Source organism: Amblyomma mixtum, chromosome 4 (assembly GCF_055824585.1).
Source record: "Amblyomma mixtum isolate Tamu chromosome 4, ASM5582458v1, whole genome shotgun sequence".
Classification (NCBI taxonomy): Eukaryota; Metazoa; Arthropoda; class Arachnida; order Ixodida; family Ixodidae; genus Amblyomma; species Amblyomma mixtum.
The window spans coordinates 8770584-8798328 of NC_143015.1; the positions used below are offsets into that span (position 1 = coordinate 8770584).

Consider the following 27745-nt stretch of genomic DNA (forward strand, 5'->3'; position numbering starts at 1 on the left):
TGTACAGTGCCATCGATCGAGACCTTCATTCCACGTGCCGTGACCAGCTGTTCGCCCTTTTCTGCGAATTTAGTTCGTCTTTTGATGCGTGCCAAACTCCACTCGGCCGTGCCTGCGCTGTTACACATACCATCGATACTGGCACCCATCCTCCTCTGCACCAGCGACCATATCGCGTGTCAGCTCCGGAGCGTCGAGTCATCACCGAGCAAGTGGACGACATGAGAGAGCGCGGGATTACACAGCCCTCGAAGAGCCCATGGTCTTCTCCAGCTGTTCTCGTTTGAAAGAAAGACGGCTCTATCCGATTTTGCGTGGATTACCGACGGCTGAACACTGTAACTCGGAAAGACGTTGATTCTCTGCCACGCATAGATGACGCCCTCGATTGCCTGCAAGGAGCCGAATTTTTTTCCTCGCTCGATCTGAGATCAGGTTATTGGCAAATACCCATGGCCGAAGATGACCGCGAAAAAACAGCCTTCGTCACGCATGATGGGTTATATGAGTTTAACGTGATTCCATTTGGGCTTTGCAATGCCCCTGCAACATTCGAAAGAATGATAAATAACGTTCTGCGTGGCCTCCGCTGGAAGACCTGCCCCTGCTATCTTGACGACGTCGTCGTGTTTTCGGCCAACTTCTCGGCTCATCTGACTCGTTTGCGCCAAGTGCTGACTTTCCTCAGCACCGCACGGCTGCAATTAAATTTATAAAAATGCCATTTCGGAGCTAGCCAACTGACCATCCTCGGCCACGTCGTCTCAAAAGATGGCATCCTTCCGGATCCCACAAAACTTCGTGCGGTTGCCGAGTTTCCGAAGCCGTCCACGCCCAAAGAACTGAGCAGTTTCATCGGCCTATGCTCATATTTTCGGCTCTTCATCCGGAATTTCGCCACCATCATTTCTCCTTTGACGCGACTTCAAGCCCAAAGTTCCTTATCGTCTTGATGCTCCAAATGTGATGATGCTTTCGCTACAATGCGCCGGCTCCTTACTTCACCACCAATACTTCGCCATTACGACCCGAATGCTCCAACGGAGAACCACACGGATGCTAGTGGCATCGGCATCGGCGCTGTGCTTGCACAACGGAAGCCTGGATTTCATGAATATGTTGTCGCCTATGCCAGCCGCACGTTGTCCAAAGCCGAGATCAATTACTGTGTGTCCGAAAAAGAATGTTTGGCCATTTTGTGGGCCATAACCAAATTTCGATCATATCTCTACGGCCATCCATTCGACGTAGTCTCCGACCACCAAGCTTTATGCTGGCTGTCTTCCTTGAAGGATCCATCAGGCCGACTTGGTCGTTGGGCTCTGCGCCTTCAGGAGTACGCCATCCGAGTCATCTACCGTTCCGGACGCAAGCACTCTGACGCCGACGCCCTCTCCCGGTCACCGCTACTTGCCGACGATGCGACCCTCGCTAGCAGTCACCCCGTGCTCTCTTCGTTACGCCTTCCAAACATGCATCTGGAGCAGCGCAAAGACGCCTGGATAACCTCTCTCGTGCATCTCCTGTCCGGCCGCACTACACCAACGCCCTGCCGCTCCCTTCGTCGTCAAGCCCGCCACTTCACTCTGCAAGACGGTCTTCTTTATCGCCGGAATTACATGCCAGATGGTCGAAGATGGCTACTTGTCATACCTCGCCACTTACGCACTGAAGTCTGCGCATCTTTTCATGCCGAACCCCAGAACGCTCATGCTGGTCTCTTAAAAACCTACACGCGACTTCGGCACCGGTACTACTGGCGCGGCATGTACACCTTTCTACGAAAGTACATTTGCTCATGCCTCGACTGCCAATGCCGCAAGTCACCATCGCTGCGCCTTTCCGGACCATTGCAGCCTTTACCTTGCCCTGCACCTCCTTTTGATCGTGTGGGCATCGACCTTTATGGGCCTTTGCCGCCTTCTATTTCTGGTCACCGTTGGATTGTCGTAGCCGTCGACCATCTTACGCGCTATGCCGAGACGTCCGCTCTTTCAGCGGCTACAGCCAGAGGAGTCGCTTTCTTCATTCTTCGAAACCTCGTTCTTCGCCACGGTGCTCCCTGCGAGCTTCTCAGCGTTCGCGGCCGCGTGTTTTTATCAGACGTTGTTCAGGCGCTCCTACAAGAATGCATAGTTCACAGAACAAGCACGGCGTACCCTCCTCAGACGAATGGGCTGACCGAAAGGTTTAAACGGCCGCTCGGTGACATGCTCGGCTGACCGAAAGGTTTAACCGGCCGCTCGGTGACATGCTCGCCATGTATGTCACTCCCGACCACTCCAACTGGGACCTAGTACTCCCATTTGTGACATACGCCTATAACACCGCCGTCCAGTCTACTACTGGGTTTTCGCCATTCTTCCTTCTTTATGGACGCGAACCTACCTGCCTGCTTGACACTATCCTCCCCTACCATGCTGACGCCTCTGACTGCTCGCCTGCTTCTGAAATAGCCCAGTATGCCGAAGAATGCCGCCAACTAGCCCGATCTCTCACGTCCCACGATCAACATCTTCAGAAAGAACGCCGTGATTCAGGTCAACCCTTTGACCCCTACCTGCCGGCTCCCTTGTTTGGCTATGGGTCCGTTCTGGTCCTCCTGGCCTGTCGTGGAAGTTCGTCACCAAATATCACGGCCCCTACCGTGTTGTCTGCCAGAGTTCCCCCGTGAACTACGTTGTGGAACCGTTGACACCCTCCTCTGACCACCGACGCTGTGGCCGTAAAACCGTTCACATAAGCCGTCTCAAGCCTTACCACGAACCCGTGATGTGTACCACGCCGTGAGTCGCCAGGATGGCCCCTCCTTCGCCGGGGGCCATTGTAATGACGAAGAAGTTCCCGCGCGGCTGCGGGACTGCTCTCGGCGAGCGCGTGCCTCCTGCTGGTGCTGTTGGAACCGCTGAATGTCGGTAAACGCCGCTCCGCGCTTATTGCTTTGTGCCGTGCTGTCTTTTGCGTTCTGTGCCCGAAAAACCCATTACAACACTATTAGAAATGCATTCGGGAAGGACATATTAGTATATGATGCTTATAGTCTTCAAAACACACACCATGAAATACTCAAGACTCTTAGCTTTTCGTTTCTGCAGAAAGGCGACCAGTTCGGTTATGAGTTCAGCCTGTGAGATCGCGTTCACTAAAAAAATGTCATCCTACTGCTTGCTAGGCAGCTTTAATGTTTATACTTCGCGGGAGGCAAAATATAACTGATTAAAATCATGGGTTAATGCAAAGTAGTCTATTACGGGCGTTTGCACCCCTTTTCATTTGGCTCTGGGAACTTCCCAGGAGTGATGCCACGGCTGCTGATTTATCAGTAGATCTACTGATTTTTAAACTTTTCTGCTGGTTCAGTGATAAGGCACTTGAATCTACTGATTTTCTTGCTTTTCTACTCAAACGAAAGCAAAAGCTGCTACCTTTTCGGAGAATGTTCAGTTACCACTGAGCAACGTCAGTTCTTCCGCTTAAGGTGCCTTGATTTTTACATTGAGAGTGTCGACCAAATTCTGAAGCGTATCCCTTTTCAAGAGCCGGTTTTAAAACATCTCGAACTCCTAGATCCTACTGTGTCCATGACGGGGAAGGCAGCGTCTCTTGCACCACTGGCGCAAGCCTTTCCGAATTTAGTCTCCGGCAAAACCTTGCAATCTTTGGATACCGAATGGCGATATTTAAGAAACGCTGATATCCCTACAAGCGAAGATACCTCGTTGCAAGAGTTCTGGGCAGTCGTGTTTTCTCAAAAACATTGTGATGGAAGCGTCGCTTTTCCTGCATTGACCGAGTTTGTGCAGCACGTCACAGCTTCAACATTGACAGGCTTTGCTGCTTTGCTGGCTTTGCTAGCACAGCCACTTGTGGAATTTCACAGCATATCTAGTCATATACATGGCCATTTTGAAGTTGCCTGTTCACGCGCAATTCTTATTTCTGGATCGTCATCATCGTGATCAATCTATATTTATGTCCACTGCAGCACGGAGGCCTCTCCCAGCGATCTCCCAATCACCCCTGTCTGGAAGATACTAGTAGTAGTAGTAGTAAAAGACTTTTAATCAACCATAATTTACAGGCCGAGCATTTCGACCGCCTGGGCGACCAGAAGCCGCTGTTCTTCTTCCCCTTCAGCGCCAAGCCAGTCGAGCCAGGTGGTGATGGATAGAGAGGGTGGGGGGAAGGAACCCGACTGCTGAGCAGCCGGGCAATAGAATAGGCAATGGGCCAGGTCCGCATAGATACAGGGGCAGTTGGGACAGGAAGGGTCCGATCGATAGCGATAGAGGAAGAGGCGGGACGGGGTGATAACTGCATTCATCTGAATGTGCCGAAGAAGGCGAGACTCCGGCACCGTGAGTGATGGATGAGGGGGAGGGTAAAGGCGTTTGTCGAGGCGGAGCTCAAGGTAGACCTCTTTTATGGTGCGGCGAAGGGTGAGTCTCCCACCGTCCTCCGAGGGCTTGGGCCAGGGGATCAACGGTGCCCGGAAAAGTGTGTCGCGGGCGAGCTGATGGGCCAGCTCATTGCCGTCAATCCCTGAATGCCCAGGGACCCAGCGGAGGAAAACGATGGAAGGCTGCAGTGCGGAGACCGCTCGTTCGACCTCCTGTTGGAGAGAAGGGGTCAGGGTGCGTTTCTGTATGTGGTGTATAGCGGCTTGTGAGTCCGAATAGACTGTGTACTCTTGGAGAGAGGGAAGGAGGGAAAATGACTGGAGGGCATGCGCAATGGCGAGGACCTCGAGGGACAATGCGTCTGGAGGGTGTAGATACGGCCCGCTGGTGTGGGTTTCAGGAGCAGGGAGGTGTGGATGGTACAGGGCGTAGCCGCAGGAACCTCGAGGAGCCACGAAGGAGGCATCCGTGTAAGCTACACCCTGGGTATCAAAGAGAGGGGAATGGTGCTGTGCGGCCGCATGACGACGTCCGGCGTGCAGGACGGGGGACATGTTGGTCGGGAGGGGAAGGATACGAAGATTGGGGGTGGGGGTGGGAATAGGAGAGGTAAACGGGGAGATTGGAATGGGCGAGATACCCGCTTGAGTCAATAACCACTGACCCTGACGGGTAAGGGAAAGCCGGGCAAGCTGCGAGTCACGATGGAGACTGAGAAGAGAACGAAGAGGATGGAAGAGGCCTGTGGCAAAGAGCTTAGTGGTAGAGGTAGTGATAGGAAGGTTGAGAGCTGCCTTGTAGAGGCCCACAAGAGCAGTCTCGAGAGCGTTAAGTTGAGTCTGAGTGAAGGAAGCGTAGGGTGCAAAGTACAAGACCTTGTTGGGGGCCAGCGCGTGGGCAACTCGGCACGCGTGAGCCTCGTGGAGACCTGAGCGTCGAGTGACCACGCGCCGCAGGAGGTGAGTTACAGAGTGGCAGGTGGTGACAGCGCGGTGAAGGGATTGCACATTCTTAGCCGCATGCAAAGGGAAGCCAAGAACTTTGCACTGTGTGACGACAGGAATGGGAGAGCCAGAAAGGTGGAGAGAGACGAAGTGGTTGTGTGAGCGCTGGTAGGAGGAATGGCTGAGAAGGAGAAGCTCGGATTTCTCAGGAGCAGGAGAGAGGCCAGCGGTGGTGAGAAAGGAGTCGATGAGATCTAGGCCACGTTGCAGGGTGTCCTGTACGTGACCGGGAGATCCAGATGAACACCAGAGAGTGATGTCATCGGCGTAAAATATATGATGCAGGTCGGGAATTTCAGCTAGCTGGGAGGCGAGAGGGGCCATAGCAAGATTGAAAAGGGTAGGAGATAGAACCGCACCTTGAGGAGTGCCTCGGGTGAGGTTGTGGGGGTCGGACAGATAGGTGTCGACTCGAAAGCGAGCGACACGTTTAGAGAGGAATGAGCGGATATAACAGTACATGCGGGAGCCACAGTCTAGGGAGGCGAGTTGGGAAAGGATGTGGTCGTGGCAAACACCGTCGAAGGCTTTGCGAACATCGACGGTCACAAGGGCGTGAATTTGAGTGGGGGTAGGTGACAGAAACGTGTGCTGGAGAACCAGAAACATGTCCTGTGCACAGACGTGGCGTCGGAAGCCGATGAAAGAATGAGGGAAGAACTCCCTCGTCTCGAGAAAATTAGAGAGGCGAGTCAGGGCCATTCGCTCAAGGGTCTTACCAACACATGATGTCAGGGAGATTGGGCGGAGGTTAGAGAGAGAGGGAGGCTTGCCCGGCTTTGGAATCATAGAAATGAGGGAGGAGGTCCAGGAGCTGGGCAGGCAGCCGCTGTCCCATGCATCATTGTAGGTTTTAAGGAGGAATTCTTTGGCGCAGTCAGGAAGGTTGCGAAGTGTGGTGTATGTAATGGCATCCTCACCGGGAGCCGAGCGTGTAGCATTAGCAGCCAGAGCCGATTCGAGCTCCCGGAGAGTGAAGGATTGGTCCAGATCGGGGTTAGGTCCACCGCAGTACACCGGGTAGGAGGGTGCCAGAGGGGGCGGGAGATAGAGAGAGGCGAGCTGATCAAAAACATCGGAGGGAGTTCCTTGAGTGAGGGCTTTAGCTAGAGTGGGAGCAAGGGCAGGCTTAGTGCCAAGGAGGGATTTGAAGAGAGACCATGTGGATCGCGAGTGCAATGCAGAGTCAAGACGGTCACAAAGAGCACTCCAACGAGAGTGCTCGAGGGAGGCGCAGTGGGCGACGATCTCGGCCCGCAAAGCAGTGATCCGGGAGGAAAGTTGGGCATTGTGTGGTTGGGAGCGAAAGGAGCGTTGAAGACGTTTACGGCGACGCCATAAACGGAGAAGGTGAGGATCTGGGTCTTGGATTGGGTAACGAGAGCGAACGCGACGGCTACTGGACGTGAGCGCTGCAGAGATGAGCGACGTCCAGTCGTCGTAGGATTGAAAGGAGTCGGAGGCGAGATTAGTGCGAAAAGCATGCCAGTCAGTGTGAATAATCGGATGACAGCGAGGGATGTGGGAGAGAGAGGTGGTGATATGGATGAGAAAGTGGTCACTTAGAAGAGTTTCGGCTGTCACCTGCCAGTGAAAGGAAAGTGAACCCCGAGAGAAAGTGAGGTCGGGTGTCGTAGGGCGTTGTGAGGCAGTGCCCGCTCGAGTAGGAGAGCCAGGAGTATTAAGAAGGGTGAGGTGGCGTTCCTGGGCCAGACAATGGAGGAGGCGGCCGGGTTTGAGGGTTTGTGGGTAGCCCCAGAGTGTGTGAGGGGCATTAAAGTCACCACCAAAGAGGAGATGGGAGGTAGAAGAAAGAGAGTGAAGGAATTTGCCCAGAGCAGAGAATAAAGAGGAAGTGACAGGGGGGTTGTAAAAAGACAAAAGGACGAGTGAGATGCGGGAAGAAGGGTGGTAATAAACCACACCAACTAAATATTTAAGGAGGGTGGAGGGGATGTCAATTTCCTCTACGAGCACGTCACTGCGTACATAAATAGACGCAAGTGGTGTGGCCGTAGTGGCATGGTAGGCGCGGTAGCCTGGGACATTGCGGGCCGTCCGGGTCTCCTGGAGAAGGAGAAAATGAGGTAGGGAGGGGCGGGTGAGTAGATACTGGTGGAGGGGGGTCTTATTGTGACAAAGATTTCGGCAGTTCCACTGCACAATCTCGAGGTCCTCGCCAAACGCCATTATGATAGAGGAGAGGAACGCGATGGTACGCGTTCCTTCTTTTTTGCCGGGGGCAGTGACTCATGGACGGATTGAAGCATAGATGCAAAGGATTCCAATTGCTTTGATTGTGCTTGGAGGGTGGTAAGGATCTGGAGAACCGAAGTTTCCAGCTGAACCAAGCGAGTGTGATGTGCCTGTGTGGTGGTTTCTACAAGGTCAGCCAAAGGGGCGACCTGGGCGCTGGAGGAAGGAGTGGTGAACGTGGCAAGGTGCTCATTTAGCTTGCTAAGCTGGGAGGTAAGAGAGGAGGTGGTTGTCTGGAGGGTTTGAGTCAAGGCATGTATCTGCTGTTGTAGATCGTGGGAAATGCGCTGCTGCTCTCGCTGCTGGCGTTCCAGCATTGCGAGCCGGAGGTCGAAGGAGCGGTTCTCGTCAGTCAAGGATGGAGAGGGTGGTGTAGTGGAAGAGAGGGACGCTGGCACCGAGGATCCTTTAACTATGGCGGCATAGGAGCCTGGTGGTGACGTGATCGGAGATGATGGAGATTCATGATTAGAGGAGGAGGAGGAGGAGGAGGAGGAGGAGGAGGAGGAGGAGGAGGAGGAGGGGGGAGGGTTGGTGGGTTGAGTGGCCCGGCGCAAAGCTAGGCGTCGGAGGTATGCAGCTTTAGCACACTCGCGTTGCTTAGCAAGGATGAAGGGGCAAGTGGGGTCGAGGGAGGGGTGGGTGTTCACCTGGCAATGAACGCACCAGGGCTGGGCACACACATGAGCGGAAGGGTCAGCGGGTAGAGGAGCAGCACAGCGACGGCACTTGGCCGGAACGCTGTGCTGGGGGCACTGGTGGGCGCGATGGCCTAGAGTGAGACAACGGGTGCAGGTGGGAGGCTTAGGTTTATGAGGACCGCACCTGAAGGCAACGCGTTTGAAATAAACAAAGTGGGGGATGACGGTGCCAGCGAACGTTATGAGCACTGATTGAGTGGATCCCATCATGCGAGCAGCGAGAATATCTGTTTTGAAAGATTCCAGGTCATGCATGAGGTCATCAGGAGTGAAGTGGCCCCCGACGTTATGGATGACGCCGAGGCATGAGATGGGAGGATGGGGGGTGTAAGTTTTGATGGTGACAGGCTTACCATGAATCTGAAGATGCGTGACAGAGAGTAGGAGGTGGGCGGTGAGAGGAGAATGAGTCTTTAGAAACACAAGGCTTTGGGCTGGCTTGGCCTGAAGGGTGATGTCGGCACTGGTCTTCGAGGAAAGTTGAGCAGCGGAGGCGACTGCGGCGAGTACGTCGTAGAGAGGTAGCTTGGGGGTGAGGGTTCCAGGGGGAAGCTGGATGGCAACTGTGATGAGCTCGGCGCGGGGTCGGGCTGCGGTGGCAGGCTTACGGTTTGCACCGATGGTGGTCCAGCCGATTTCCTGGGAAGGAGTGTCGTCTGCCGGGGACGTCGTAAGGTCCATGTCTGAGTCCTCAGCCGGAGTCTCAGTGTGCGACGCGGGTGTCGGGCTTGAGGTCTTGGTGTCAGTGGGACCTTTGGCTGGAGTAGGTGCAGCGGCTCCAGCGGCGGCGACGAACGCAGCCGGCTGCGACGCGTCTATGGCCCCGAAGCCCTTGGCGTCCCTTGTAGCGTGGAGTTGGCTAGGTGTGGACGCTGCGCCGCCGACGAACGCTGCCGGCTGCGCCGCGGCCGTCGATCCGGTGCTCCCAGCGTCGCTCAAGGCGTGCAGTGCGGCAGGAATGTGATCGGTTGCGTGGGCGGCGTTGAACGTACCCGTTTGAGAGACGGCTGTCGACGTGGTTGGAACAGGACCCGCGGTGGCGGCATCGGTGGGTCTGGGCTGCAGGGGCTTGGTCAGACGCTGCATTGCGGCGGTGGAGGCGCGGCGCGTTAGGTTTAGCGAGGCGCCGCGCCGCTTCACAGTTTTGGAGTCGCTTGGAGGGCCAGTTCGGCAGCGGGCCGTGATGCCGATGGTTTTCACGTGCTCCGGGAGCCTTCCTGAAGCGATGGAGTGTAAATCCAGGGGCGGGCGAGGCCCTGGACCAGGCCAGGGGCAGGTTAAAGCAGAGCGCGGTAGGCAGCCAGCTAACCAGGGCGGCGCCACCTAGCGGAATCCCCCGGAAGATACTATACTCTAAAGATTTCAGGTACTAACTACCATCTCACGCCTTTGAATATGCCATCAGAGGGCTTCACTGGTTTTTACTTCGTGCTTGACAATGGCTCTCTGGATCCCCAGGTTTTTCAAAAGTATCGCTAAGAAAATCGTGGCCAATTTTTGTACTATTTCTTAGACGCTACAGTACAACAGCAGAGTACTAATATAAGCGCTGAATTCGTGGGCTCATAAACTGAGTACAAAAATTGAAATTAAAAATCTACTGATTTCTACTGATTTTTCGCGAAAAAATCTACTACGATTTTTTTATGTGTCGTGGCAACACTGCTTCCCAGTTATCTTTGCGCACCTACACGAGATCACGGTCCAAAAGAGGGCCTAATGACCACTACTCTTAATCACTTCCTTCTGGGTTAAAAAGAACCAACTTTCTGCAACCCAAACTGTGGTTTCAGAACCTTTGTCGGCCAGTTGCTTATCGGTCTAGTAGGCGTCTACTTGCTCAGAGTGAGCAGTATACCTCAAGCGTTACTGTGAAACGGGCCGGGCCCGGGCTGGGCTTCACTCCGGGATTCACGGGTCGGGCCGGGCTCGCTAGAGCGATAATTTAGCGGGCCTGGGCCGGGCCCGGGCTTGAAGCCGCGGGCCTGGGCCGGGCTCGGGCTTCAAGTTTCGGGCCCGGGCCGGGCTTGGGCCTCAGATTGAGGCCCGTGCAGTGCTCTAGTTCAGAGTCCTGTGGCCAGCTTCTCTGGTCATTGATGTCCATACATGAGGTGCGCTGCTGCAATTCCGGAAGAGCAACCTTTATGTGGGGAGCTTCTCGTTCAGTCATTGATTTAACATTAGGAACTCGTGGGGTTGGGGTATCGGCGTGGTGAACAGCTGCGTGGTCAACAGAGGACTCAGGTACATCTACTGACCACTTTTTGGTAACCTTTATTATTCTATCCTCTCCCCTGAGAAAAAGTGGTGCAACCATGAAATTTGTAAATCAGCTTTCCTGTAAAAAAATTGATGTCTGCCTCACTTCCCTCTATAGTTAGCTCGAGTATAGCAGAAAGAGCTCCGCGAGCAGCTTCCTTTAAGCATGGTGCAGCTGAGCGTTCTGCATTCTCCGTGTGCGCTACAGCCCCTGCCAGACAGCCGTCTCCACGGTGGACGGTGGAATCTGAGCAAGCTTATCATCCTACAAAAGCAGGTTGGAAAGCCTTTCTTCCAATCAGAGCCCAGTTAGTTGGATAAATTATGTTCACCTTTGCATCTTTCAAAATAGTTGTAAAAAGCAAAGGAGGAGTATAATGAAAATTTAAATACGTATCTCTTTAGTTTCCAGAATAGGAAGGGAATAGATTCATGGCTCAGAATAAGAACTCTCCCACACCTCAAAATCAATAGTGTTGTCCCCTGAGCAGGCTAAGAAAAACCATGACTGTATCGCCCTGGGGTTGGCTTTACGCTTCCAGATGCAGAAAATGGAACCTTTACACACACTTAGCCCCAGCTTGGATTGCACTGAGGTCGACGCATCGGAGCTCCGACCAAATATCTCCTCAATGCAGTCTGCTGCCCCAGGATCTGTGTGTTATTGAAGATTTTAGCGCAAGACTTCGCAACTCACCTTCTGGATATCGTAAATGCGCCATTGGAAAAAAACGTGGATTCTTCTTAATCGGAATATTTCGAAAACTATTTTCCTTATGAAAAATGCAGAGAATGGATTTCAATCGGTTTGGTTTGGTGTTTATTTTCTTTCAAAATGAAAGGGGAAGCCATAGCAAAAGGCGGTAGGCCTGACTAGGCCTTGGCTCCCTGATACAGGCGGCAGCGCACACCTTTAGCGCCTATGCAGGACAAACAATGACACCCAATAATATAACAACAATATGACACAAACAAGCATGAATTGAATACATTACCTGATACCTCACTCAGAAAATATAAATAAAGTAGCAGTACATATATCTATTAGAGTGAAGTCAGTAATGCATATGCATCAGTGACAAATTTTATGCCGCAGGACGCTTTCATGGAAACATAGCCAGTAGTCAAAAACATATATTATAGCGAGTATAGGCCACAACACTATACAGGATTCTCTTCCAAATATGTTTTCATACATTTTTTAAATATCTTAGTTGATGGAAAGAATTCCCGTTCTAATGAAGTTTGGTTGATGACAACATATGACAAATTACCTCAACCTACAATTGAGTAAAGTTGATCGATAGAGTACTACGCAGTCGCCTAACAAGCTGCTCATGACGTTAGCGGACTCAGCTCCGGACAGGCTGGCTTTTGTCACGGTCATTTCATATGGTCCGCGCATGTGGATCTACAAAGGCGAATCCGCCTCTCCGAGCGCAAGAGGGAAGTTTCGGCGCTGGTGCCACTTGATGCTGCTAAAGCCTAAGACAGCGTGGGGAACATGGTCCTTCTTAACAAACTTGCTTAGCTTCATCCACCATACAACATTTACGGCTCAATTTGTCAATTTTTAAAAAACAGATCATTTTCTACAAAGACAGATCTTTCTGTTCTAATACCATTGCTCAATCAAGAGATGTGCTGCCAGGATCTGTTCTGTCAGCGCTGCTTTTTAACGCATTGATTCGGGAAATCCCCATTCATACAAACATTACAGATTCATCCAAACAATATAGTGTTTGTATACGTCGACGATATAGTTTTTTTCGCCTCAGAAAAGAATAATCTTGCTTTTGCAGGCATACCTCATTGCTCTTGAAGATTTGTTGGTCCATATTAGTTCATCAGCAAGTGTGGCACACTGGTATTCCCGCCAGACACCCGTTTGTACATCTCGCTAGTCGGCTGCTCCAGCCCACTTCCGCAGGTGGAGTCGCTTAAATACCTAGGTGATCCTTACTATGACCCAAGTTTGGACTGGCGCTAGCATATTACGAATACTGCTATCAAAGGGGAACATGCTCTGCGCCAGTTTACACGAGTCGGCAATAAAAACTTTCGCGTGCGCCGCGCCACGGTTTTGACTTTCTATAAGGCTTATGTGAGACCGATGCTCGAATTCGGTTGCGTCCTGTTCTCTGGTAGCGCAAACTACAAGCTGCAGCCCTTAGCGTTACTGGAAAGGCCTGCCCTACGGCTATGCCTCGGGGCTCCCAAAATCAGCTTCAAATGCTCTCCTTTATCTGGAAGCCCGTACTCCCGATCTATATTCCCGCTTCCAACTACTCACGCTGCGTACTTCTCAGGTCCTTTGACCTTGCCCCTGGCATTAATACTCCCATTTTTCTATCCCAACCACATCTGTTTTTTTTTTCTAATCATTGGTCACGTTATCACCTTCCGCAAGTTCGGTTCACGCAGAACGTGTTAGCTCCACTTCAGGTCGATCTGACCTCCTTGCAACGAGTTGCTGACAAGCAGGCTGATCCCGTCTTCTATTACGACCATATCTCTCCGTCGCATGCAAAACACATGCCCGCAAATATCCTAAATGGTCTCCTTGCTGAACACTTAAAGCATTTACCTCATCATGTTGTTCTCTCCACTCATGCTTCCGGGAGCTGTGAGAAGGCGGCGATTGGAATATATTCACAGGATCTGGCTTTCAGCTATTCCGTTGATATCACTGATTATACTCCTGTATTCTTTGCAGAGTTTTTTGCTCTTGGTTTGGTTGTTCTTAATAATTCTGAGGCATGTAGCACGGGTACTTATCCTTGCAGACTGCTTTCATGTTTCAGTCTCTCTCTAAACTTCCGGCTCCTCTCCATTGATGCGTTCCCTTAAGTTTTTTGTTCCGTGCACAGTAACGAAGGTCCGCTTTGTCTGGGTACCTGGCCATTCGGGAATCTACTTCAACGAGGTGGCTGATTTATTGGCAAGGTCAGCTCTCACTGCCCCAGTAATCTATCCCGTACCTAACCCCATTCCGTTCGAGACCTCCCGTTTCCAGCGGTCCCAACATATATTAGCCAGCTTAGGTGATCCGTTGCTGAATACCATGGATTTTCAACATTTAAAGTTCCCATGGAATGTCCGATCGTGTAAGTCAAGGCTGTGTGAAGTGTCCATGACGCTTTTGCCATGCAGAATTCCCCACCTCAACTTCTACTTATGCAGATGCGGGTTCGCTACGACAAACCTTTGTACCTCATGCGCAGAAGTTGAAACAATAGACCATTTTTTCCTCTTTCCGGCGGTTCGCATTTCAGAGAAAACATTATTTGGAGGTTCCTCTTTCGAGTTTAGGACGCCCTTTGTCTCTACCAGTTCTGCTCTCGTTTGGTGCGAGCGCCACGGGATTCTCGTTAAGCACTATTTGCGGCTACCTTCATGATTACATTATTGCATCTGGCCGCTTACCCTGTTAACTCCGTATAAAATTCCACCGCATGCCCAAAAAGCGCGTTTTATTTTATTCCTGGTATATCTAATTTGTTTAATTTATTTTTAAAATTTCACCACTTAATATATTTACTAATCACAATCATTCTACTATTCTACTTTGATTTCGTTTTTTGTTTCTCCGCACATATACCTCGTTGGCATTCACCACCGTACCTTCGCCAATCCCCTCGCGTGGGTATATGCCATTCTTACCATGGAGAAGAAGAAGGCTAACAACAACAACACGTTTACGATGATGTCCGCTGAAATGGCTAAATCGGCCCCAGACCGAGGTACTGCTGCGGCGTCTGCCGCCAGTATAATATCACTTACCGTACAGTTCTGCCCCGTCTACCAGCTGGCAGGCTGGTTTTGAACTCCCTTTTTCTGCATGCCGACCTTGCTAGCCGTCCCCAAAGTGCCCAAGACCATCGTTTATAGATCCTTTATTAACAGTGCCCAAGACATTGGAGATGCCTTACCTGGTGTCGGAGCCGCCGCGGTGGCTCAGTGGCTATGGTGCTCGGCTGCTGACCCATAAGACGCGGGTTCGATCCCGGCCGCGGTGGCTAGAATTTCTTTGGAGGAGAAATTCTTGAGACCCGTGTACTGTGCGATGTCAGTGCACGTTAAAGAACCCCAGGTGGTCGAAATTTCCGGAGCCCTCCACTACGGCGTCTCTCATAGCCTTAGTCGCTTTGGGACGTTAAAGCTCATAAACCAACCAACCAACCTGGTGTCGTAGATTTAAATGAAGTCAGTTCCGTTGGACAGTTCGAGATGTCACACGTGTGACGGTAACCTGCAAGACAGCGTCAGCCTAAGCTAAGCTCGTGTACTCCGAAGCGTTACTAGTGAAAAACCGTCGTTGTATGGTCATCCATCGAGAACAGAAGACGGTCAAGCTAAAGCTTTTTTGGCTCCCAGAACACCTAGAAGATGTCTACATTCGTGAAGCCCTTGGGACTTCCAGAAAAGTTGCATCCATCACAGTGGAGCACTGGAGAGTTTCGGAAATGGAGGGGATGCGCACTTTGAATAGAGACATTGCACTGACTCTCGTTGATGGCGTCACTGTCAACGACGTACCTCATCTCTTGACAGTATGCGGTGTACAAAGCCTGTTTTTTTTTTTCCAAAAGGATTTGCCGGCCTAATTGGTTCATTTCTGTGCTTGTTTGATAGGCATGGCCGCCCAGTGACAGCTTTACTTATGTTTTTCATGTTTTAGTGTTGAATTCGCAGTACTAGTGAATCTAGTGAATTCGCAGATCTAGCGCATCTAGTGAATGCATGGGTTTCATAAATAAAATAAAAGGAATAAAGTCAAGAAAAGGAAAAATAAAAAATAAAAATAAGAAAATAAAAAAATAAAAACAAAATAAACAAAGGTATGAAAATAAAAATTAAAAGAAACAATAAAATAAAGAAGGCGCAAAAATAAAAAATAAAAAACTATGCAAAATAAGAATATAAATGAAAAGCAAGCAGTGCCCCAGGAAACGCTTTCGCCTTGCAGCACTTTAGAGAGCCAAAGTGCCCCCTGAATTTTTGGATGCTGCTGGTGGCGTGTCAGCCGTTACACCCGCTGAATCCCCAACCGATCGCATCGTGTCTGATGCTGGTCCTGACCTGCGACCTGCAGCGCGAGCCTCCCACGGCGGGGCAACTGTCTGCAGATGTGGACCCCCAGTGCCTGGCTGAGCACACAACGGAAATGCACTGCGTCAGTGATGAAGCTCTTAGTGCTCGTTCCTGCCCTGTGCGTGAGTCGAAGAAAGAAGGACGGTGGCGTGGTTGCGGCGCCAAACACCTGCGCTGATGAGATTCCGATGCCTCTGTCGGATGTGACATAGGCTGCTTGCGGACTCGCCGCCGGAGCCGGGCTCCCCCTCGGTAACCGTACCAGGCCGATGTCATCTGCTAGCAGACGACGCAAGCCATGGACACCGCGACGCAGAAGCAACTCCGTGCATTCGATCAATGCCAAGAAAATTGGCGGGGGCTTTGCTTTGGTTAAGCCTGGTAGGTTGCCAAGGCGCAGCGCCTCTAACGGAAGGACCGCGGCGCGCCGCGTCTAGAGAAGGAACGCAGTGCGCCGCGTCTACAGGTCACGCGTCGCTACCGGCCGTCGCTGCACGACGAGCCGAGTTAGTAGCCCATCTCTCACCCTGGTATGAAGTCACGCTGTGATGTCACTAGGCATGGCATGACGTCAGAGGTCATTCTAAATGTCACGCGTTGCTACCGGCCGCCACTGCACGACGATTCGACTTGGTAGCCCATCTCTCACCCTGGTATGAGGTCAGAGGTCATTCGAAAGATCAAACGTGGCTACCGGCCGCCGCTACGCGAAAGGCCGTTCAGGAGCATAGTATTGCTTTCGCAATAAAAAACCTGTGTTGAGGAATCGAATCGGGGCCTTCGGCATTTGAAGTGGAAACGCTACCACTCCGCCACAAAGGCTCAGGCTTCAGAGTGAATAAAGGCGCATCTAGTAAATGCATGGATCATAAATAAAATAAAATAAAAATAAGAAAATAAAGAGAAAAAATAAAATAAAAATAAAATATTAAAAATAAAAAATAAAAATCTGTGCCTCCCCCGTAACCGAGAGTAGGGTAAGCATGAAATGCAGAACGATGCAGAAGCGTACGCGGACATGACGAGACGCAGGCCTGACAAGAATGTATCTGCAGCGCGTTCGAAACTGTCTAGAGTGCGTAGAGGCGAAAGCGTTTTCCGCACCACTTTGCCTATGTGACACTGGTGACGTCACCACTGGATTACGTCACACATAATTGATGACGAAGTAATGACAAATTACTAATTGGTGAGTAATTTCTGATTAATGACAAAATACTAATTAACTGCTAATTAATGACGCTTAAGCTTCGCCTTTAGGAGTGGAACGCGACAGCGTGTTGTAGCGCTGCCAGGCAGACCACGGAACGCCACCACGCGTTCGGCGCGATGTCCATCGAACGCGACGCTTTTTGAGGAAAGGAAATGGCGCAGTAATTCTCTGTCATCTCGGTGGACACCCCAACCGCACCGTAAAGGAAGGGAGGAACGCCACCACCCGTTCGGCGCGAAGCTACCGGCGTTTGTATGCCGGTCCTATCAGAGGGCTTAGAGTGTCTTGTTAAATCTCATTAAATCTCGTACGGTGCCCGGATGTTCTCGTTTCAGTGCCCGGATGAGTGGAATTCAGTTCCCGGATAAGTGGAATTCAGTGCCCGGATGAGTGGAATTCAGTGCCCGGATGTTGGCTCTCGATCTCGGCGTGACGTCACCCCACTGCCGACAACGGGAGCTAAAAGCATTTCATGCTTAATAGAAAAAACAAACAGTGCGCCTGGAAAGGATTTCTCCTCGCAGCACTTTAGAGAGCCAAAGTGCCCTCTGAATTTTTTCTGTGCATCACCTGCATTTTCTTCCTCGCACAGAGGAGAACCAGCAGCACATATGCAAAGGGCATCATTTTTAAACCTTGTGCTTTCAAGGTCTCTGTAACTCCTGAATTTGCCGCCAGGAGGATTCTCAATCATTCCGAAGAAAAGAAGACCACGAGAACGCAGGCGCCACGCGCTTCGTCGAAGCACCCGGCGCACGAAGCAGCAGCAGCAGCACCTTGACCTCATCTGACCGAGTGAGGGCAAGTGCAGCAGAGGCTGGAGAGGCACTTCCTGCGAGCCAGCACCTTCGAGTTGGTGCAACACAGCGAGAGCCATACCCAAGCGCACCGCCGAAATGATTGGATTCGGCAACGTCCCCATGGGCGACGAGGTGCCGAACGCTGCACACAGTGGACCCACGACCGGCTCTGCGGACTCTGACTTGGAAGCCTTGTGGGGTGGTCGGGGCAACATGACGCCGCAGAGGTGTCCCCTGCCCCGTCGTCGCAGCATCCGTGAGCTGATTCGTCTTCGATGGAAGTCTTCGCGGCCTGTGGCCCGGAACGCAATCCAGGGTGACGTCGCCGCCGGAGCGTCTTCATTCGCAGCACGTGAGCAGCGAGGCCTTCGAACGGGAGACGAGGTATGGAACAGGGCCTGGCTGCTGTCGATAAGTCTAGGTCCGGCAATTGCTGCTTGTGTTGGCTACGTTGTCTGGGCTGATACGGACGAGAGGCCGGCTCAAGGTTTGGTTGGTTTATGGGGTTTACCGTCTCAAAGCGACTTAGGCTACGAGAGACGCCGTAGTAACGGGCCCCGAAATATTGACCACCTGAGGTTCTTTGACGTGCACTGAAATCGCAGTGCAGACAGGCCTGTAGAATATCGCCTCCATCGAAATGCGACCGCCGCGGCAGGGATCGAACCCGCATCTCTCGGGTTAGCAGCCGAGCACTATAACCACTGAGCCACCGCGGCGGCTCAAGAGGCATTACGAACGCGCTGCGAGTAGGAACTTCGCTATGGTCGATACTAAGTTCGAGAAAACTTCGCTTCATGCACTGCCGATGCCGTACGCATGTAATGCAGGCAAGCTTGCATTTCTAACGGCGACGAACTCGTCGCTTACACAGCCTGCCGTAGTGTGCAAAATGTGTTCATGTCTGCGAACGAATACGCGATCTAAGATTGCTGTCATGCGATATGCGCGATAAACATGACATTTCCTTTCCTCAAATACAATTTTCAGTTTCTTCATTACGGCCCTCTTTCTCTCTTCCTTCACTCACACATCCACCCTTCCAGCAAGGTGCTGTTCGGGTGTCCACCGGGATGACAGAGAATTACTGCTAAATTTCCTTTCCTCAAAACGCGTTGCCTTCAAAGGGCAAGGCATCGCGCCGAACGGGTGGTGGCGTTCATCCCTCCCTGTAGGGTACGGTTCGGGTGTCCACCAAGATGCCAGAGAATTACTGCGCCGTCCTTTCCTCAACGTCATCCCTTCCTCAAAAAAACTAAAAAAAACTCGGGGCCGCGGTGGTTGAATTACTTTGGAGGAGAAATTCTACAGGCCCGTGTACTGTACGATGTCAGTGCACGTTAAAGAGCCCCAGGTGGTCGAAATTTCCGGAGCCCTCCACTACGGCGTCCCTCATAGTCTTAGTCGCTTTGGGACGTTAAACCCCACAAACCAACCAAACCAACTAACCAAAAAACTCAGGGGGGCCCTTTGTTGACCTAAAGCGCGGAGGGGCGAAATCCTTAAGCGCGGCGTTGCTGCTTGTGTCACTGATGTGTGGTTACGATGTTAGGTGGTGAAAATCATTTAATGAAATGGTTTAGGAGGTTGTAGCGGTGGTTGGAGCTCTCAGTCCGGAACCCCATTGGCGTAGGCTGCTGTCCGGGCTCTTTCGATGAGTTGCTTTTGAATCTTTTCGGCCGAGCTGGACAGAGCTGCCTCCCACCTCTCCTGCGTTGGCTGGTTATTAACAGTGATCGCCTGATTTCGTTGGCAGGCCCATACCATATGGTACAGGTCCGCCTTCTCCCCGCAGAATTTGCATTGTGTGTCAAATGACTCCGGGTCTATGGCATGTAGTCTTCGTGGGTTGTTGTAAGTGTTGGTCTGTAGTTTTCGGAGGTGTTGTTCCTCCCCTTTATCTAGTGTCTTAGCCGGCGGAGGGTAGACCCGACGAGATAATCTTAAGTGCTGAAGTATGTCATTGTAAGTTAGTAGTTGGGTTGGAGGTTCCACGGCATCCGCCCTGGGTGCCCGGGGGAGAAATGCTCGGGCTGAGGCATGTGCGCTCTCGTTCCCTGGGATGCCCTGGTGACCTGGTACCCGTATTAAGTGTTTGTGTGTGGGTTGGTAGCCACGGATGTAGCTATCTTGCACGATTTTAGCTGCTAGAGGTGCGACCCTGCCCCTGAGGTAATTGCGATACGCTTGAATCTGTGAGAATGTATATTGAGCTAGTGTGTGTTGCAGCTAGAGCAATCGCCACTTCTTCCGCAGCCAGTATGGCCTGGCTAGCCAGTACTAGTCCGTCGACTGTTGTATTTTGGTGCACTACCGCGACGGCCGTCATTCCATGCTCGGGACCCGCTGCATCGACATAGAACACGCCCTCGCGCCCGCCGTAGTGTCTTTTCATGGCTTCGGCTCGTGCTTGTCGTCTTTACTGGTGAAAATCAGGGTGCATATTCCTGGGTAGTGGAGCTGCCTTGAGTTGTCCTCTCCATGAGGTTGGGATGAGGGTTTTGGTGTCTAGCTGTCGGGGGCAATTGATGTTTAAATAACTCAGGACTTGTCGGCCAGTTCGAGTTGTGGAGAGCCGTACCACCTGCGCCGTAAGGTGTGCCTCTATCAGCTCATCGATCGTGTTGTGCACAGCCAGTCGTAAGAGCCGGTCCGTCGATGTCGCAAGAGGGAGTCCCAGGGCCTTCTTGTAGGCAGTTCTGATTCGCCTCTGAGTGTGGAACGCGACAGCGTCTTGCAACGCTGCCTGGAAATCCACAGAACGCCATCGCCCGTTCGACTCTACGTCTTGCTTGTCGGTCAACGCTGCCTGGAAATCCACAGAACGCCATCGCCCGTTCGACTCTACGTCTTGCTTGTCGGTAAATTAGTTTTTTAGGAAAAGAAATGTGTCTGTCTCGCATATCTCGGTGGACACCTGAACCTCGCCTTAAGGGAAGGGAGGAGGATGGAAGTGAACGAAGACACCGTATTCACTAGACGCGCCTTTGTTCATTCCAAACCATCGAGCTGGCATGGCGGAGTGGTTATCGTGCTCGTCTCGCACTCCGGAGACCGGGGTTCGATTCCCCAACTCGTCCACTATCCTACTCGGTTTTATTTATTTATCTGATCTGACTAGAAAGCTTAATTAGGCTAATTGGTTAATTAATCAATGAACTAAACTCAATCCCACTTAGTTGGAACATCACTATACAATCCTTTTAACTGGTTGCACGGTTACTAGCCAAAGTACTATTGCCCCGTTTGGAATTCGCGCACTGTGACGTCACGACCATTTCGACCAATTGAAAAGCGTGACATTTCTTTGGACAACTCCTGATTACAAGGATGAGGCATTAAAGGCTACCGCCTTAAAATGCGTTGCGTTCAAAGGACAAGCCATCGCGCCGAACGGGTGGTGGCGTTCCATGGACTGCCTGGCAGCGCTACAACACGCTGTCGCGTTCCACTCTGAAAGGCGAAGCTTTAGCGTCATTAATTAGCAGCTAGTATTTAGTCATTAATCAGTTTAGTCACTAATTAGTAATTTGTCATTACTTCATCATCAATTCTACAATTATATGCGACGTCATCCAGTGGTGACGTCACCAGTGTCACATAGACAAAATGGTGTGGAAAACGCTTTCGCCTCTACGCACTTTAGACACTCAATTGAATTTTAAGGCGGAAGCCTTTAATGCCTCATCGTTGTAAGCAGAAGTTGTCGACAGAAATTTCAGGCTTTTCAATTGGTCGAAACGATCGTGACGTCACAGTGCGCGAATTTCAAACGGGGTCAATTGTATTTGGCTAGCAACCATGCAACCAATTAAAGGCATCGTATAGTGATGTTCCAAGTAATTGGGACTGAGTTTAGTTAATTGCTTAATTACCCATTTACCCTAATAAACCCTTCTAGTCAGGCCAGATAAATAAATAAAACGGAGTAGAAATTGGTCGAGTCGGCAATCGAACCCCGGTCTCCGGAGTGCGATACAAGCATGCTGACCGCTCCGCCATGCCAGCTCGATGGTTAGGAATGAACAAAGGTGCGTCTAGTCAATACGGTGTCTTCTCTCACTCCCATCTTCCTGCCTTCCCGTTACGGCGAGATTTAGGTGTCCACCCAGATATGGGAGACAGATACATTTCCTTTCCTCAAAAACCAATTTACCGACGTAGAACCGAACGGGCGATGGCGTTGTATGGACTCCCTGACAGCGTTGCAAGATGCTGTCCCGTTTCACTCATAGAGGCGAAGCCTAACATCTTAACAACGTATCAGTGACACAAACAGCAACCCCGCGCTTCAGGCTTTCGCCTCACCGCACTTTAGGTCAACAAAGTGCCCTCTGAATTTTATTTTTAAGGAAAGGAAGGAGAGCGCGCGCGGAGAGGCACGCCAGCTGTGCGTATTGACGTTGCTTCCTCCTCGCGCATGCGCAGCATGGTCGTGCAAGAGCACGCGAAGCGGCGGGACTGGGGGCAATGTAGCTCACGCAACAACATATGGCTACGCGCAGACGTTGCTTTCGCAAACCTCCAGGTTTAACCAGAGCTAAACCGCAGGCAATTTCTGGACCCCATGGCAACCGGTACGCCAGTTCAGTCAGCCGTCCTTCTGTACAAAAAAATCGACGCTGGGCCGAGAGTCGTTACAGCGTCGCCTGCTTTAACTTTTTAGTCAGCTGTGTGAGGGGCCTTATCCGTAGTAATAGGCGTCGTTGACGGCGTTGAGTGACTTAAACGCGAACTTCCGCGCTCTCACTGGCAAAAGATAACATTAACCGGGTGGGTGCTTTCGGTAGGGCAGCATTTCTGCTTACGTGTCAGGGCACTGAAGACCACTAATGCGTGAGCATCAGACAAGTCTGTGCAAGCAGAAATGGCGACCGCCGTCTCTCAGTAGCTTGGTGAAGGAAAGGTGAAGGCCCACGAACCGGTGGGCAGGTGCCACCGTCCCACCGTGGCAAGCAACAGTATGCCACCTCGGATATAGCGACCTTTCTTGTGCTAACCTTGGATATGGGGACCTTAATGTGCTGACCTCGGATACAACGAACATAAGTATGCCACCTCGGATATAAGGAATTTTAGTGTGTCAGCTTCGAACATAACGAACGTTTGGCTGCTTACGCATTCAAACGATCCGCCGAGGGTCGACTTAGTTTTTATTTCTAGCTCATCCGGCGTGCTTTGAACGGTTGACAGCGAATAAGTGATGGGACACTTCGCCCATGTAGCCATTACAAGACGGTCCGAGTTGGAGAGTTCCGAACAGGAAAATCGTGCTCGGCGACGCCCGGCAACGGATGCCATTTTCAGCCTTTGTTTGGCAGGGAACCATATCGACGAAAAGGCGGGAGGTGAAGTGACCGTATCATCGGCACAGTGCAGTCGTTTATGCTTTATATTCGAAACGGAGTTGCCGACTATAGGGACGCTGTTGGCATGCATCCGACTGCGGGAATCTTGTGCTGTCTACATAAGCACTCTGGTTTTGTTGAATGAGCACTTTACTGTCCAGGACAGAGAAGGCTTATTCCTGGACTACTTTTCGAATTTCACCAGCATTTGTAGAGCTGGGAAGGGAGGATCCCAAGAGCGTATAGCCTTCTGACTCCCATTGAGCCCGCCTTTAGCAAAACGCTAAGCGTGGAATTAAGAGGAGGGTGCTGGGAGGGGTGACCACTCCCCTTCTCAAGTTTCTAAAGCGGAAAATTATTTAAATCTTAAAATGGCACTATGCCCCATTTTCTGTGGAAATATGTTTCTAGAAATGCTTTGTGTAAATAGGATCATGCCCTCCGCATTTGCCCCTTCGCCCCATTGTTATATTTAAAATTTTGCGCAAAGAGTCTAAATAAGGTAACTATATCGGATACAACTTAAGTCTGCAGTGAAGCTCCGCCCACATTCAGGACCGCCGCTCAGATATCCTTCAGGACAAAAGAAGTACTTATTGTCAATTTTTTTTTGCTACCTAGATAAGAAACTAATCAAAAGAAAAAATTATCAGGGTCTAGAATTCTGATACCTGGCTTCTTTAGTAAAGTCAAGCATTAAAAAGCCGATTTCATTTTCTGTTGAAATGCAGGACGCCACGGACGGTGGCCTAGTGTCAACAACTCATTTTTTTTTTATAGTTGTATCCTACTATACGTGGCGCAGGGGGGGGGGGGGGGGGGTGCACATATGACTTTTAAAAATGAAGTCGAATACGAATAGTATTGCTAAACTGAATAGAATATGAACCGAATTGTGATAGCACCTAATTGAATACGATTAGAATATTATTACAAATATTCCCTACTAGTGCGAATAATCGTACGAAACGAATAACCGTGCGAAAGTGCTAACGGCAGTTGCGGTACGGCTCTATAACATGTGGAGTAGCCATAGCTGTCCAAGGATGCAAAAGTGATCTCCAGTGAGGGGTAGACTACGCGAAGCCAGTACAATAACTGACCGTCATGTTATGCATATGGGAAAATTACCTTTAGTTACTATGACAGCGCCACAACTAGGTAGATGAGAGAAGCCAGAGCAACATTCGAGCCATGACCTCCGGGATCGGGAGTAAAAAGTAGGGTTTGCTAAACCTGCCTAAGCCCTGCTGTGTCACCCAATCTTGGAGGCCGTGTATGAGTATTATGAAACCGCCAATCGAATGGATCATGTCGCGACAACTCTGCCTCCCGCGCAGAAAGATGGCGGCAGACCGCTGTGAGGCGTAGGAGTGGGCCCATCTGTTGAAACAGTCGACGAAGAAAACTACGGCTTGGCTTATTTCTACTTCATGCCAATTATTTGGAAATTATTCGAAAATTTCCGAATTTAATAGCCTCTTTTAAATAATCTTGAACATGTGCTGTTTGATTCATTCGACGAATCAAATAGGAAGATATTCGATTAGTTCCAAGCTCTGATGAGGCAGGGCAGAACATAATTTGAGGCGTTTTAAAGAAATCAGATAATGCGCCTCGCCCGCACCACTAATCTATCGCGGGCGCTCTATGAGGCAGTGAAAATTTACGCTTTTCGTTTTTCTCGCACGCAGGATCACGGCGCTCTTGAAGTGTTCGCTCGCCAGACAAACTGCGGTCCGAGCCTGTGGATTAAGGTGGCCCTGCTAACAGCGACACTTGAAGACATCGTCACTGCAGTAATCTATCTGATAGTTAAGCTGTGGATTCGCGTCCAGCACAGATTTTTTCCGCGCCACTACCCCAAGGCTGCAGACCGACCACGCGGATCTGCCCCTTTTCCCTGACTGCGACAATGCGGCGGGCCTAATGTACAACGCTGGCATAGAATCTTCCCTCAGCTGCCTTAAAGACCCATGCGAAAATTTCTACACATTTGTGTGTGACGGCTGGAGTCAGCACCACCATATGGTCTCCAGTCTGGGGCTCAAGTCCGAGACGCGGGAAGCGCTGACCCTCAGCGTGGGGCTTCGCGTCGTTACCGAGCTAGGCTGGATGGCACACCGGGAAATCGCTGGAGCCACACTTCAACTCCTTGGTCTTCCTTGGTCATCGCACACCCGCCAAAGCCTAGCGGAGGTTGAAAGCAGAACAGGCGTGGCCTGGTCCAGCCTTCTTCCCAAAGATCTAGGAGCCGACACTCTGATTCAAGCCATCCGAGACGTTCTGCTTGGTGTCGCGATGCGCCGCAGCGGTGCTATGCTCCGCATGACCGCCAGGAAGGAAACCTCTCAGTTGGATGTGGAAAACTATCTTGCCAGCGTATTTCCCGAGCCCACCCCTGGGACTAGCTTTTTCAACAGCTGGGTGAAAATGATGAAAGTTCAGTGGAGGCTGCAGCAGCATGACCTGAGAAACATTTTGAAGTTCAGGTCTCTGCTGAGCCACAAATGCAGCGGGCATGGCGCACTAAAAGCTTCCGAAGAGTACTTCGTGTTCCCTCTGTACCATCCGGACCTGCCGCCGGCCGTCGACTACGGCGGTGCGGGGAGCCTGCTTGCAGGTGAAGTTCTCGGCGAACTCTTCTACGCGCCCCCTAAAGACCAGCACCAAGTGGCTCGTTACAACTTCGCCACTGAAGCCAACGAGACTGACGATGCCCTGCACAAAAGCCCTTCAGGCCGCCTTAAAGGCCTACAGGCTTGGCTTAATCCGACGCTAGCCTGACATTTATTAAGCGAAATGGAGCCTCATGGAAGACAGGCTTTTTTTTCGTGGCCTTCTGCTACGCCTTCTCATCAAGCGGAAACCACATGGGCGAGTTCTATGGAGATGCGGAGCAGCATTGAAACGTCGCCGCCAGGGCACTTGTGGCCTTCAAGTGTTACTGTTAAAGGGGTAGGCCGCTGACGCTGTCTTTTTTTTCGCTGCGGGAAGCTATTTGGTGTCTTTGCACTAATGCACACGCTGATCTTTTTTTTTTTTTTGAAGCGAGTAGCTTCACTAGGCTAGTCAACACCGCGCTTCGCGTGAGCCGAAGACCTTTGTACGTAGACCGTTACAGCTGCGAAACTTTTGCAGTTTGGTGTGCGCGCATAAATTGCCTTGTGGACACGTGCACTGCCCCGTCCAGACACGTGTGTGTGAATGCTGCAGGTGAAGTGGGCAGCGGTCGTCGGGGGTATTCCGCCCACGGGAGCTTCTCGCTCTCCCAACGCGTTTTGCATGTGAAGTTTGTGGCGGTTTCCCCGCGTCTGAAATGAAGTTTGGATTCTCACACGTTTTGAGAATCGCAAGTTTGCGCTCTTCTACAGCCTGGATTCCAATAACCTTTTACAAAAGGGGTCCTAACAGGAGCGTGTAGACTTACCATAATCTGAACGTAAATATCGATCTTTTAATAAAGCACTCCTCCCCAGGTTCGTCTGCTCTGCAATTTATTTATTATAGCACTGGCTCGCGGTCCACCTGCCTGGTATGGAGGTCAGCGCGTAGAACATAACATGCTCGTACCCTCACTTCAACTCAGGTGACTGAGTTGCGCGCCTGGCGACTGTGCACGAAGTCTTGTTATCCAGCTCCGCCCCACCGATTCAGCTCGCACTGACGGACAGGGGCCAGGCGCTGCTGGGGACATATGGGTCGCGTAACTAGGGAACCACCCCGTCTGGTGCCTGCGTGTTCGAGAGATTTATTCGGACCCAATAAATTTTGATTCATCATGATCCGCGTTTGGGGTGAACTCGTGAGTGCGCGGGCTAGCGCCCGACACATTCGAGCGTTGACGTGGTAGACAAGGCAAAGCAGCACTTCCGTGTCTCTTTCAGCATGTGCAACTTTTCTCTAAAATGGATCCACGGTCGTTTCGAACGCACCAGCGCTTCGAAGCGCGCCGCCACGCATTCGCGTGTACATCTTGAGAGTGTACCATACTGTGCAGCGTGCAAAATATTCCTCAACTCCTGCCGAGTTGAGGCCTTCGAGAACCGCTCTGTGCTCAACATTATCGAAAGCCTTAGTGAAATCAAGTCCCAGGATGGCTCGATATGATTTGTCGTCCTCGGGAGCGTCCAGGATGTCGTGCTATAATCTGAGCATGACATCATGGGTACTTAATCCCGGCCTGTACCCTACCATCTCCAGTGGCCACAGTTCCTTGGTTTCCATATGTCGAGAGATTCTTAGTTGGACACTTTTTCCATGAGCTTTCAAAAACAAGAGGTGAGAGATATGGACCTCATGTTGGATAGTGTAAATTTATTGCCCGATTTAGGAATACGGACATATTTGCAGATTTTCCACTCCTGTGGGATTTCAACCTAATAAGGCTGGTTCGTGCCTTCATAATCAGCAGGACAGCTTATGCCACTCTCTTTCTAAATCTCAATCCTGGCGCAGCGGAGAACTTCGACATAATGATCAGAACGTCAATCAAAAGGGCTTTAGGCATCCCGCCCTCCATTTCTCGACAGAGAAGCTTCTAGCTGTGGGAGTGCATAATACCTGGGAAGAGATTGCCAAAGCGGTCAGGGAGGCGCAGATATGGCGGCTCAACTCCACTGTAGAGGGCCGAAAAGTACTACAAGAATTATGGCTTCCGTCAGGAGAAC

The 27745-nt window shown here is 51.2% G+C and overlaps 1 protein-coding gene and 1 long non-coding RNA gene across 3 annotated transcripts in view; one reads left to right on the forward strand and one right to left on the reverse strand.

The window, feature by feature from the left end:
* The window catches only part of LOC149345635 (uncharacterized), a 156916-nt gene that overhangs the window by 103159 nt on the left and 26012 nt on the right, over positions 1 to 27745 (reverse strand). Inside the window, exon 2 of the long non-coding RNA XR_016292021.1 lies at positions 14804 to 14872. This is a non-coding gene — a long non-coding RNA (uncharacterized LOC149345635). The remainder of the gene's footprint in view (positions 1 to 14803; positions 14873 to 27745) is intronic.
* On the forward strand, positions 17618 to 27403 carry LOC149345636 (uncharacterized). Of its 2 annotated transcripts, none has more exons than XM_089585262.1 (2): positions 17618 to 18111; positions 24770 to 27403. In XM_089585262.1, the coding sequence occupies exons 1-2, from the start codon at positions 17824 to 17826 to the stop codon at positions 24980 to 24982; spliced, it is 501 nt and encodes a 166-aa protein (XP_089441388.1). In that variant the 5' UTR covers positions 17618 to 17823; the 3' UTR covers positions 24983 to 27403. The 2 variants fall into 2 exon arrangements, with proteins under 2 accessions (XP_089441388.1, XP_089441387.1); XM_089585261.1 differs by having other exon boundaries at positions 17942 to 18111.

Excerpts from the sequence above, each read along its gene's own strand:
- LOC149345636 (XM_089585261.1), top strand. The coding sequence starts at position 25,005 with ATGTACAACGCTGGCATAGAATCTTCCCTCAGCTGCCTTAAAGACCCA.